Consider the following 12,961-nt stretch of genomic DNA (forward strand, 5'->3'; position numbering starts at 1 on the left):
TCACTCCTGGGGTGGTGCCCATTTCCCTCCTGGACAGAGGAAGTTGGTATTATTACCATAGACCCTTACCTCTGTGAACTTTACTCACCTAACCACCAATAACTGGGGCAACTTGGGATAGGCTAGGCTTGTAAGGGTTCTAGGGCCATTAGCCTAGTAACCTCCTATGAAACTATGAACTCCAGGCTCTGATCTGGTTGCAATTTTGATTCAGAAACATTGACGGAGATGCCTAGTCTTTGACGAGGTTGGAGCAAATAGTCTCTGGATTATTCTAAAAGATGTCTGGTTGTGGCGGTAAGGAGCCAGTCATCTAAGTAAGGAAGCACCCAGAACCTCAGCAGTCACAAGGTGAGTTGCCACCACTTCTCTACACTTAGTGAACACCTGGGAGCTGTGGTGAGACCAAAAGGGCAGGGCTCTGAACTGATAGTTGACTGGCCCCCACCTGGAAGTGCAGATGACTTTGGGAGTGTCTGTTCATATTGATGTGATAGTAGGTGTACTGAAGATCAACTGAGCACATCCAATCATCCTTGTGCAGAAGTGGCAGAATGGAATGAACTGTGACCATTCAGAACTCTGACTTCATCACAAATAAGTTCAATATGCTTAGATCCAAGACTGATAGAAGGTCTCCTGTCTTTTTTGGCACTAAAAATAACCTTGAATAAGTTCTGAATCCTCTTTGGCCAGGTAGGACCACCTAGATGACTCTGTTTAGCAACTTTTGAATCTCTGGAGCTGCCACTTCTCTCTGACTGGGTGGAACGTCAGAAAGCTTCTTTCTTCCGGTTGGTTGAATATGGAAAAATGGTATAAAATAATCTCTGGATATTATTTTAGCACCCAAGAAACTTTTGTTATAGAAGCCCAGGAGTCTGGGTGCAAGGACAAGCAACCCCCCCCCCCCCAAGTGCCTCCAGAGGTAAGCAGTCGAACAACCCTTCAGGGTCGCTGAAAGGGTCTATCCGGAAAGTAATCTCAGAAACCTTACTTGGTGCATTTCGCCCCCAGATAGATTTGCCTTCCTTTGTTGCTTTACTTACACACCAAGGTCATAAAAGTAGTTTCTGCAATTATTTTCTTACACTTCTATCTTTCTGCCTCTACCTCTTCCTTGCTTTCACTTACCTTACAGCTCCAAGGTTTCCACTTCTCATACTGATTATTTTTCTTTGCACTCTTCTCTGAGGGGGGGGGGCAGCCCACTCCGTTTACCCTTGCGACACTTGGGCACTCTATGCTCCTCTACCCTACCCCCATTACCACCGACCCCTGCATCACCTAGACTTATACAAACACTAACCACTCCACTAACTCCTCCAATCAACTAACTACTCCAATCAACAATCACCCTCTGTCCACCAGTCACATCTCAATTAACCAATACACTACTTGTAACACTGCTCCCACCTCTCACACAACTTAATTGCAACTGTCCTTAATCAATCTACCCCCACCACACTGCACCAACACCCACTTTTCCTACATCTTCTTAATCACACCATCCAGCTAACCTAACAGTTTAAAAAAAAAAAGAATACACACCATTCTTTTTCTCCTGCCCATACTCTATACCCTACTGCTATCTGTATACTATCCAACATCCTACACTCACCTACAGATACATGTCCATAGCCCCACACTATGTTATACTAATACCATCCACTCCTCACTCTCCTACCTTGCCAACTTCTCCCGACTCTACAATCACACACCTCATGTACACTTTCACTTCAAACATGTAATTGTCAGCAATACCACTAACCACGTCAGCAAACACATTCACATACTCTCCAAACTGTCACAAGCATGCATGCATATTATCACAGATTCTCTGTAGTGGTGATACACAGCCCAATCCCTGCCACGTACAGCACAACATACCATCCACCATTCCACCCTTTCCTCACATTAAAACTTCAGACCTTCTCATTCTTAACATGAACTTTAAAAGTCCAGTTAACAAAATCAGACTTTTATGCAGTCATTGCACAATACTCACCAGACATTCGTATAGCAACAAAAACTTGGTTAAAACTCCATATAAAAGACCCAGACATACTCCCACAAGGTTACCGCATACACAGGTTAGACAGGATCAGGAATAAAGGAGGCGGGATTGCAAACTTCTACAAATATAACTGAAGCATAGACTACCTACCCATCAAATACCCTTATGATAACAACTTTGAAGTCCTAGTAACACAGCTCAGACTCAACCCAAAGAAAAATATTACCATAACAACCACTTACATACCTCCTCAACAATACTCCCACTGCTACAGAGGAACCCGTAGCTTGGACTGCCTCAACTTACACCCATAAAAGCATTATCACAGGCGACTTCAACTTAGACTGGAACACTTGCACTGGTGATAACCCCTCCACCTTCATAAATCTACATGGTTTCTCCCAAACAATCCAGTTCCCCACTCAAATAGATAAACATAAGAAAAGAGAATCTATCTTAGACTGGTCACTTATTAACAGCACCATCCACAACTATCTCTCCGGATGCCTTCCAAATAATTTAAGTGACCACAGACCTACCTACTTAATCCATCATTAACTCAACCCACCCAAAACCATAGTTTACAAAGTATGAAATACCAAAAGCTTCCCCAATGAAACACTTTTAGACACGCTCAGTAAATGTAACTGGACACCACTCCATCATCTCCAACTCAGTCAGGCTGTAACATACTTCAAGGACACATTTCAAGCTATTCTAAACAGCTTAGCACCAACCCGTACAAGTCGTGTTAAAAATAAGAAATTGCCCTGGATATCAAAAGAAACCACTAGACTTCAAAAACTGAGGGACACCACCTGGTTTCAACACCAGAAAACAAAAGACAATAAAACTATGTTAGCATTAACAACAGCTCCTCAAACTAAACAAACCTCAAACTAGACAAAAATAACATATTATACATCTATGCAAAACAAATATGAAAATAATCACAAAAAGTTCTGGCAGGCAATTAACTCACTCCACCACCCTGGTATAGCCACAACCCCAGAACAAACAACCAAAGCGTGAGTACTGCCTCACAAATCAACACTTACTTTACAAGCACCATCATCTCCTTAGTTACAGGGAAAAATTCCACCCCACCATCTCTCCCACCTAATCTGGAAACTAAAAACTCTCTTGACCTCAAACCTGTCCCAACTAACACCATAAGAACAATGTTAAAAAAACTGAAACCTTCCTCCTTAGCAGCTGACCAACTCCCCCAATGAGTACCTCAAATTTTCAGCCGATGCCATAGCTCTGCCTATCTTCATTCTGGTAATTAAGTCTTTAGCAGAACAATATATCCCAAAATTATGGAAATTTTCCTATATCACCCCTCTACATAAAGGAGGAATATCAACAGAATTAGACAATTACAAACCCATAGCCATCCTTTCCCTGTGTCAAAATTCTGGAAAAATGTATAGCTGTTCAATTACTGCAATACCTGAGATCTCACAACCTTCTCTCTCCCTCCCAACACAGTTTCAGACCGAAACACCACCACCACCACAGCCCTAATTAATTTCTCTATCACCATCAACCAACTGAGAAATTCAAACCAACTAGTAGCATCAATCTTCCTACACGTCAAAAGCATTCGACGCCTTAATACTCTTGCATCACTACACCTATCAAAGACTTCCCTCTCCTGGCTCCTAAGCTATCTTTCTGACAGACAACAAGCAGTACGATGGAAATCCAAACTTTTACCACTTCTACCTGTCTCAGAGTCCCCACAAGGATCCATACTAGGGCCTCTTCTTTTCACCATCTTCTCTAATGATCTAGCCTCATCCACAACACTTGCTAAAGTAGTTCAATATGTGGACAAATCAACTTTAATCTGCTCAGCAGATACCTTACCAGACCTCCAAATAGTAGCCCAAGTTTTAATGATATAGAAACATATCTAAGTAAATCACAACTAATCCTCAACCCCAAAAAGACACAGTTAAGCCTATTTAACAGTAGCAAACAATCACTGACCACCCCTCCTTTCACCATTCTCTCAGCAAACACAGTCATCCAACTAGCTGAGCATACAAAACTCCTTGGCGTGACAATCAACAAACTCAGATCTGACCAACACAGTCATCACAATTAAGAAAGTTCACATCAAACTTGACTAACTGTACAGGAGCAAGCCATTCCTCACTGACAATACCAGACTAGCCATATCCAGAACCTTCCTCCTCTCTACTCTCCTATACGCTTCCCATACGCTTCCCCCTCTTTACCAAAAAAAAAAATCAGACTTAACCAAATTGGAAACTTGCTACAACAAAATAGCCCACTTTGCAGCCAACCTTCCCCACCAAACCCACCATTGTATTGCTCTACATAAATTAAATTGGCTAGAGCTACCCAACCTTCTCCATCTCTACCATCTTAAATTCACACACATCATCCTCCATCCTGACAATTGCCCATCCCTCAAGGAATTTGTTGTTCACTACTCATGCCCACAAAGTCTAAGATCTACACACACAAACTTTCTCACAGTAAACAAAGTTAACAACACTCACGGTAAAGCAATATTCTCAAATCAAATAGCCAAATTATGGAACCATCTATCCCACACCCTCCAAAACATACCTGAATCTACCAGTTTCAAACTACTACTATTTGAACATCTATCCAAAAACTGGCATTGCTCCTGTGCCAAACCTGACTGACAAGGTATCTATAACACCCTCAACACACTGTCCACTCCTTACCTCACTTTCTCCCGCTCCTCAATGTTATTACTAAAAAATAAAAAAATAAATTACATATATATATATATATATATATATATATATATATATAGGAAATCTCCTTTGTTCATAACTGTTATTTAATATGTACACAGTACTAATTTCTCTAACAGTGACATTTACTGAAATGTGTGTACATTTTTCTTTTTGAACCTGTATCTATTAGAAAACTGTACTGAATACTTTTTTGTATAGTGTAACTAGATGATGTATATTCTGCATATTACTGTATGTGTATTACTACACTATCTAATTATTGTATTTTGCTTATATTTCTGTAGAGCTTTTCTCCCCAGGCCTCTGTTGAAAATGGTCTTCTGGCCCAGTCGGTCTTTCATGGTAAACTAATGCATGTAAATAAACAAACAAACCCAGGTTTTGCAGACCTACTCTGCCACGAGGACAGCATCTTCCATTTGAACTGTGCCTCGAGGAGGGTGTGGGGGCCCAAGCTGTCTAGTGCTGAGACTCCAAGTGATAAAGACGGCTGTAACAACACTGGAGTAACACCCTAGCCCCCAGACCCAACACTAATGCTATGGCTCTAAGATTCATCCCGATCTGAATGAATAGGAACAGAATTAGTCAGGGAAACTGTCCAAGTTGAACACCTGGCCATCTTTGGATCCAACATCAAATCTCACTCTCGGGGCTCTCATATCTGAGGATTCCTAACCCATAGGACAAACCGGAGAAGATGATAGGACTACATGAGAAGTAGAGGGAAGGATCATGGATCCAATGGGAGGCACAGCCTGAATAACTTCCATCTGGATGTGAGCTCTGAAGAACTTCCTCATCATCCTAGCCATGTTGGCTTCAGAAAGACTTCTGGAGGATTTAATAGTAGTAGTAGTGGAATGAGGCTTCGCGTCACTTCTAGGCTTAGTTTGAAAAAATGTGAAATGCAGCCAAGGGGATACCAGATCAAATGCAAACTCAGGTGAGTGAGTTTGAGGGGACTTAAAGATATATTAGTTGGATCAGAGTTCTAAGGCTACAAAGACTGCTTAGGAGACTTCACCAATATGATAGACAGATCCGAAAATTTAGGATTTGATGGTTTCTTTTTAGGATCCAAAGAGGTTTTCAGGGGGCTGCAAAGAAGCTGCAGAGGGAAGGTTTTGGAGAAGTAGATCTCGTCCTAGACTCCAAAGAGGTCTTAAGGTGTTTACTTGGCAGGTTTGAGCCTCTGATGCAGGAAAGGAAGATGAAGGCAGCAACCCTTTTAAAACCAGTTTATTCGTCATGTCTGATATTGGCCTGGAATTAAATGCAGCACAAACAGAACAAAGTTAAGAGATGTCCCACTCCTAACCAATAAACACACTCCCTGTGGGCATCAGAATTTGGAATTTTGTGCCCACAGGCAGTGCATTTCTTAAAGCTGGTCAGTTTCTCAGCCATACCTAGTAACAAAAAAATATATGTATATATATATGAAAAAAACAAAAAAACTACTCACAATTTTCACAAAAAAAATAAATAAATAAAATAAAGCTGACACTAAGCTCTGAGAAAGGATCCAGGTTTGTGCGAGATGGCAGTAAACAAGATTTCAGGTATTGTAGAATGGCTGGAGCATTGTTGTTAGAGGGAGGAGCTCTGGATCTGCAAGTCTGATATATACGGCAGAGTCGGATCCGAGGTTGGATCCCCAACCCATGCATTGAGGAAGGATGAAAAGGGCAGTATCAGATCAATCTTTCTCTCTAACACAATCATTGTGAATTGTTCCTCTTTTGGCTTTTCCCAGTTAGGGGTCACCACAGCAGAACTCCGGTCCACTAATGATTGGCAGTAGATTTTTTTTTTATGGTGCTGAGGTGCCAGCTCGACACCCAACCTTCAATGAAGGCACGCCCATTCATGCATGTCTTCCAAATGCCACTCGACCGCGGGGAGGACATGCAGACTCCACACAGAAGGCGCTCCCACCGAGAATCGAATAGGAGAACCTCTTGCTGTGAGGCGACAACTCTACCGCTGCACCACCATGGCTTGGAAACACAATCATTGTGAATAACCTCACAAAATAAGGGCCACCAGCCCTGACTCTGGCTGTTCTAAAGGAAACAGAAAAAAAATCATCTGTACTACAACAACATTTTGTTTAACTTCACAGATTTCAGTTGTGTGGAAACAATTCAAGTTGATATCTACACAAGCAACATAACTGCAAATATATACAAGAATGCTCATATGAGATACATGTAGAAATATACAGTAAGCAGACACAGGAGTAAAAATACATCACACACATGCACTGCATATATATACCAAAATCAAGCTCACTCAAAAAGATATGTGCTTAAAGGTACACAAATACAGTTCACCAGCATATTCAAATAATTAGTGCAGTCTGAGCATGGCAGCAAGAAAAACATGCATAAAATCCCCAATGATACCTGTAATCACAGTAATCACACTTGAACGGTCTCTCATCACTATGTCGAAATTTAATATGATTCCTCAATGAAGATGGGGATGGACAAGTCATATCACAAAGTGGGCATTTATAGTGATTTACTGTAAAAGAGAGAAGACAAACAACTTAGTACCCCAGGAAGTACAGTTATGTAGATAACTTACCGTAATAAGTAGATGTTTGGTGTGGTCACTGCTGCAGTCACAACCTAAGAGGTTCCTGCTGCTGGCTGAATCTGACATCTCCCCTTAGGCAAAAATAATTCCTTACCTCGAATGTCACACCATACCTAGTATGTAGGTGGCAGCCACCAATGCCATCTCTGGTTGCTTGTTTGCCCCCCCAAAGAGGGCAGCCTGTAATATAGAGAATACAGACACTCCTTAGGGAACCTGAACAAGAGGAGAAGGGCAGCGAGGTATAGGAGTGCAGGGGGAAAGGGGCATATTGCTACTCACCCTGGCTCCTCATAATCCTTGCAATAGAGGGGAAGCAGGGCAGGGGGGTCGTGACAACACTGCAATACTCACTTTACTTGAACATTTACAATTAAGATACATGGTTGTATAGCAAAAGTTAATGCTGTCTGTGTCAGTTTGATTTTTTTTTTTTTTTTTTTTTGTCACTGGCAATCTCTACAGGATTTCCACAAATGAGACAAATAGTTGAACAGCAGTTACGTACTTAACACTGGATCCTTTCATCAGTATCCATCCAATATGACTGTTGGTCCTCAAGCTGCTTGGTGGATTTGACCCTGCAAAACTAGTGCTCCAGCCTCAGGCCCCTTTAAGTTTTTCCATCTTGTAATGCCCCTGGTTGTGAAGATTCCTCAGACTGAGTTTGCCATTTGAGGTAGAAAGCATCCAAGTATTTACCTAGTATGTACCTCTATGGAAATAGGTCCTTCAGAGCTAGAAACAGGAAGGAGTACCAGGGAATGGGATATTACATCAGATGGACAAAGATTAAATGATCTGGTGTTATGTAAGTGCATTACTGTATCCTATAAATTTCGTCCAGCCAATCCAAATGCTGGGTCAGAATCCCCAGCTACTAAGTTCCTTGGTGGTGCCATGACAAAAGTCTTCTGAGAATGGTGGCTACAAAGAAATGTTTAGACCTAGAAATTATGTCCACCTTATAATATTTAGCAAAAGCATGCAAGGAAGTCCATGTAGCAGCTACACAAATCTTGTGTATGGAAGAGTTCCTAAAGGCAGCAGCTGAAATGGCCATTGACTCAGTAGAATGTGTTTTTTGGTTTTAATGACAAAGGATGGTTATCAGGATAGGATCACAGGAAACAAATAATTGGGAGTCTTTTCTAATGGTTTTGGTTCTATAAAGATAAACCACAACTGACTTTGAATGTCCAAGATGAAGTAAATACTCTCCTATTTTGAAGTGATTGGGAAAAATACTAGCAAATGTCTGGGATGGTTTAAGTTAGATTCAGATGCCACCTTTAGAAAAAAGGACAGGATGGTGAGAAAGGAGACTCTGTCTTTGTGAAAAAATAAATAAAGTGTAGAAGATGAGCATTCAGCTCAGAAATTCTCCTGGCTGATGTTGCTGCCATGAGGAAAAAAAAGTCTTCCAAGATAGGAATTTTAGGGGAAGTGGAAAATGCTGATGCAAATGGTGCCCTTGTTAAGGCATCAAGCACAAAACTTAAATCCCACAGACGGGCTTGTTCCTTGACTTGTGGATGAAATTACAGTTGTGTATAACCTTACCATACCACTAGATGTCCTTTCCTTCACTGCTGTAGTATTCTTTACCCAAGGGATCTCCTGCCAAGGATAGCCCAACATCCAGGCAGTATACCGATGCCCTTAGTTCTTATAGGCACCGTATGTCACACTTATGCTTTCCATATAAAGGTGACGTAGAGACACACACACACAGAACTGAAAATGCCCCAGGAGGAACAGAATGCCCATAGAGACAAGGAAAACATGTACACTCAGAAGGGGAAAAAGATGAGCTCCTCAGCCAGAAGGGCAAGTAAAGGACAGGGCAAGAGCTAAAACAGAGGAGACATGAGGGAGGGAGCCAACTTCTACTATTATGGTAAGATTTTACACAACTGTACTATGTCCTTCCTTATCACTGATGCAGTGATATAAACTCAGGAGGAGGCCTGAGAGGATGAAGGCACAGAACAGCCCTCTACAAAGCTATGTAGAATAGCTTAGCAATGCCTGTCTTGGCCTTGGAAATAACATCCAACATGTAATGCTTAGCGAAAGTATGAACAGAGGACCAAGTAGCAGATGCAAGAATGGAACTGGTATCCAGACCCTTGAAAAAAGCACCAGAGAAGGGAACTGCCATAGTAGAACGAGTCTTCACCAACAAGAAAAGACATTTTCCACAAAAAGAATAACAAGAAGAAATGGCCTTAGAAATCCAGGAAGAAATGGTTTGTTTAGAAACAGCAGAACTCAAAGTCATGGAATGGAAAGAAACAAAAAGCTTCTTGGATTTGTGAATACGTTTTATCCAAATATGAGCTGTCTATGCAAATCCAAGGTGTGAAGAACTTTCTCACTGGCAGACTGCGGAGAAGGAAAAAAGGAAAGACGATAAACAGACTGATTAAGGGCAGTTCTTTCACCATCTTGGGCATAAAAGAAGGATTAGTATGTAGAGACACCATCTCTCTGTGGAAAAATAAGAAAGGAGGAATAGCCATGAGAGCCTGACGTTCAGACACTCTCTTGGCTGAAATGACAGTGAAAAAGAACAGTCTTCCAAGTACAATGTCATAAGGAAGTTGAAGAACCAAGTCAATTTTTCAAGTACAAAATTGAGGTCCCTGGAAGGCGGAATAGGCTTCCTGGGGGGCCTGATATGAAGGCTGCCTTTAAGAAACTGCTTGACCTCAAATCTAGAGGCCAGAGGAGGGGTCAAGAGCAGCCAAGCAGAAATTGCTGATAGGTGAGCTTTAACTGAAGAATATGCCAACTCAGCATGGAGCAGATCACACAAATAAGAGAACCAGGAGAACCTCCACAAATAGGAGATGCCGATGACTAGAGAGGCACCAGTCAGAAAATCACTTCTATTTGGACATATATGAGTTCCTGGTAGTGGCTTTTCTGTCCTCCTGCAGAACCCAAAGCATATCCTCAGAAAAGAGGTGTCTCAGGGGGATCAGAACCCTATCACCCACAGCGTCAGCTGAAGAGTGGACAACTGAGGCTGGATAAGAGATCCTTTTTCTTGAGTGAGAAGATCCACCTGGTGAGGTGACGTGGTGATTGCCTCTGGCCAAATAAGAAAGAAGGGGGAACCAACGTTGATTGGGCCAAAACGGGTCACCAGCAAGATTTTGGCAGAGTTTTACTGGATCTTGTGGAAGACTCATGGTAACAGAGGAAGGGGAGGGACGGCATAAAGAAATATCCCCCTTCCAAGGGAAAGACAGGGTGCCCTCCTTCCAAGCCAGAGGGCTTGGGACTCTGGAACAGAATAGAGGAAGTTGTCTGTTCAGACGGGAAGCTAAAAGATCTACTGGAGGCATACCTCACAGATGGACAATGTCCAGGTACACATCTCTCCAAAACATCCATTTGTGAGCTTATGTGCTGGACCTTTTCAAGGAGTCTGCCACTAGATTGTGCTCCAAGAGAATGTAAACTGCCTAAAGAGTCAGTCAATACTGGATAGCTAGATCCCAGGCCAAACAGCTAGTCTGCAAAGAAGATAGGACCTTGTGCCCCCTTGCTTGTTGACATGCCACATCACTGTGGTGTTGGCTATGAACATTTTGAGAGATCCAGGATGAAAGAGGGAATGAGAGATCCAGGATGAAAGAGGGAATGAAAACCCTAAAGAGCCAAAAACAGAGCCCTCATCTCCTTTATACTGATGTGGTATGGATCTCTGATGAGGAGGCCAGAGACCCTGAACCTTGAGGAGGCCACAGTAGACACCCCACCCTCTGTCGGAGGTGTCTGTAAAGAACTCCTGAGTTGGAACTGGAGCTTGAAAATGGAGCCTCAGGTGAGTGAAAGTTGATAAATCCACTACTGAAGCTCGAGCTTGAGACAGGGGAAAAAAAAGGTACAGGGAAGTCCAGAGGGTGGGAATGCTGAAGCCGCAATGACTTCAAGTACCACTGAAGCTTCCTCAAATTGAGCCTGGTGAGATGGAACATGGCAATGGTGGAAGCCATGAACCCCAGAACCCTGAGAAATTCCCTGGCTGTAACAGCCTCCATAGGAAGAAGGGATTGGAAAAAAAAAATGATTAGGGACTTTGAGGCATGCAGACAGGCCAGCATGGGAACAGTCTGAAGTCTGCCACTGAGGAAAATATGATCCTGATTAGGCATCGGATCTTTTTTCTGGAAGCTTATGGTGAACCCTAGACTCTGCAACAAACAGCAAACCTGACATCCTGCAGAAGTGTGTTGGGGGAAGGAGCTTGAATAAGCAGATCATTTAGATAGATATTGCAAAAAGCAATGACAGGAGTGAAGCATTTGGTGAATACCCTTAGGGAAGTAGAGAGGCTAATAGGCAAAGCATAAAACTGAAAATGCAAGGAAGAGACAGAGAAATGCAGGCATTTCCTGCATAGAGGATGGATGGAATGTGAAGATATGCATCTTTGAGGTCCAGAGATCCCATAAAGGTCTGGGATAAAAGAAGAGGAAATAATGTCTATAGAGATAACATCCAAAAGAAAGGCATCTTGAGAAAGGTGCTCAACCAGAAATGATCCAGATTTGGTCTCCAAGTGCCCCCCTTTTGTGGGACCAGAAACATTCTGGAGTAAAACCCCTTCCCTACCTGGGGAGAAGGCAGGGCTTGAATAGTGCCATGAACCAAAACAGAATAAAGAACCTCTGGGAAAACAGAGAGCTGTTCCCAAGGAGGTTGAGGGATGCTTGAAAAGGGATGAAGGGATTTCCAAACCATGAAATATCCCTGATGGATAATGGACAGAACCCAACAGTCTGAAGTGATCTATAGCCAATCTGGAAGAGACCAGGACAGATGGAGGGACAAGGGAACCTGGTCGAAGGCAGGAGGAAGCAAACTGTCAAACAGAACCTGGCTTATCCTGGAAAGGAGGTTTCTGGCAGGCAGAAGTCTGAGTAAACGTAGCAGGATGCATATGCCTAGAACTCTTCTTGACCTTAGGAGGGGTTTGAGATTGACTACAAACAAAAGCATACTTCAGCGATAATTCCTACAAATAAAAGCCCACTTACAGCGATAATAGACCTATAGCCATCCTGTCACCCTTGGCTAAAATTATGGAAAAATGTATCCATAAACAACTCCTACCTTATCTCAATTGAAACAAACTTCTAGCCTCCTCCCAGCACGTTTTAGACCATACCATAGTATAACCTCTGCCCTCCTTTCATTCTCTCATACAATAAATCAAAACCATAACAATAACAAGCTCTCCTCTGCCCTATTCTTAGACCTATCCAAGGCGTTTGACATGGTAAACCACCAGCTACTATTATGTACACTAAAAACATTCTCTATACATAACCAAGCAATTCTCTGGTTTCAGTCCAGTCTAAGTGGCAGACAACAAACTGTATTATGGAAGGAGAACCTATCCTCCCCATTACCAATCACCCTAGGAGTCCCTCAGGGGTCGATATTAGGCCCGCTCCTATTCTCCATCTTCATTAATGATTTGAATACAGCCATCTCAAAAGCAACTTGTATTCAGTATGCAGATGACTCCACCCTAATCTGTTCTGCTACCTCT

The 12,961-nt window shown here is 42.4% G+C and overlaps 1 protein-coding gene across 1 annotated transcript in view; it reads right to left on the reverse strand.

Annotated features, from left to right (window-relative positions):
- The window catches only part of LOC122809396 (histone H4 transcription factor), a 698,230-nt gene that overhangs the window by 284,598 nt on the left and 400,671 nt on the right, over positions 1-12,961 (reverse strand). The window contains exon 7 of the mRNA XM_044080864.1: positions 7,194-7,314. Coding sequence (XP_043936799.1) covers positions 7,194-7,314 — 121 coding nt within the window. The remainder of the gene's footprint in view (positions 1-7,193; positions 7,315-12,961) is intronic.

This window comes from Protopterus annectens, chromosome 8.part0, assembly GCF_019279795.1.
Source record: "Protopterus annectens isolate FY-2018-M chromosome 8.part0, PAN1.0, whole genome shotgun sequence".
In the NCBI taxonomy this organism is placed as follows: Eukaryota; Metazoa; Chordata; order Ceratodontiformes; family Protopteridae; genus Protopterus; species Protopterus annectens.